This window comes from Myotis brandtii, unplaced genomic scaffold, assembly GCF_000412655.1.
Source record: "Myotis brandtii unplaced genomic scaffold, ASM41265v1 scaffold691, whole genome shotgun sequence".
Taxonomy (NCBI): Eukaryota; Metazoa; Chordata; class Mammalia; order Chiroptera; family Vespertilionidae; genus Myotis; species Myotis brandtii.
In genome coordinates, this window is record NW_005370704.1 from 562,178 (window position 1) to 563,222 (window position 1,045).

At 64.7% G+C, this 1,045-nt stretch overlaps 1 protein-coding gene across 1 annotated transcript in view; it reads left to right on the top strand.

Moving 5' to 3' along the window:
• The window catches only part of LCN12 (lipocalin 12), a 7,656-nt gene extending 7,211 nt beyond the window's left edge, over nt 1–445 (top strand). Inside the window, exon 6 of the mRNA XM_014529674.1 lies at nt 293–445. Coding sequence (XP_014385160.1) covers nt 293–333 — 41 coding nt within the window. The 3' untranslated portion in view covers nt 334–445. The remainder of the gene's footprint in view (nt 1–292) is intronic.
• The last annotated feature ends 600 nt before the right edge of the window (nt 446–1,045 follow it).

Consider the following 1,045-nt stretch of genomic DNA (forward strand, 5'->3'; position numbering starts at 1 on the left):
CTGGGCCCCTCCTCCTGGGCCACCTGCTCCCACCTGGGCCCCTCCTCCCACCTGGGCCCCTCCTCCCACCTGGGCCCCTCCTCCCACCTGGGCCCCTCCTCCTGGGCCACCTGCTCCCACTGGGCCCCTCCTCCTGGGCCACCTGCTCCCACCTGGGCCCCTCCTCCCAGCCACCTGCTCCCACTGGCCCCTCCTCCCGCCGCAGCCCCTCCCGGGTCAGCTGCTCCTCCCTCCTGCTCCCTGGGAAGCGGCCGCTCCCGCCCTCCTGGTCCTGAGCCGCTGTCTCCCTCAGACTGGACGCGCTATCGGAAAACCTGTGGAACGACCAAGTGACCCCGGGCCAGGCCTGTCCCTGCCCAGCACTCACTCCGCAGGAAGCAGCCGCGAGCCTGTGGCTGGGACGCTGGCCATTTCCTCCGCGTGGCCGGCCGAGCACAGAGGAGCTCTTCTCCGTGGACGCCCCCCCTCAGAGGTCACATGGTGTCACTCCAGGCGGGGGGGAAGGTGGCAGCAGGTGGCAGGAGCCCTGGGTGGGGGCGGAGCGGAAGCGGCATCTGGGGGTTCGCCTTGTCTGACAGCGGCTCCTGTGCCCTCTCTTTTAGGATTAGTTCCTTTATTACATCATTTTCTCTTTATTAGCTTGTTAATTTACTTATTTTAACCCTTTTTAATTTTTTTATTGATTTCAGAAAGAGGAAGGGGAGGGGGAGGGGGAGAGAGAGAGAAACATCAATGATGAGAGAAAAATCAGGGCTCGGCTGCCTCCTGCACCCCCCGCCGCCCACTGGGGATGGAGCCTCGCCTGGGCCTGTGCCCTGATGGGGAATCGAACGGTGACCCCGGTTCATACGGTGACACTCAGCCCTGAGCCACCGGCCGGACCTGTTTAACCGTTTAACCGTTTGAGGGCACAGCTCGGTGGCATCGGGCACATCCACACGGTGTGTGCGGGGCAGCCTCTCCAGAACTTTCCCTCTTCCCACCCGGCTCTGTCCCGGGAAAAACCCTCTCGCCCCCGCATCCGGCCCTGGCCCCGCCTCCCCAT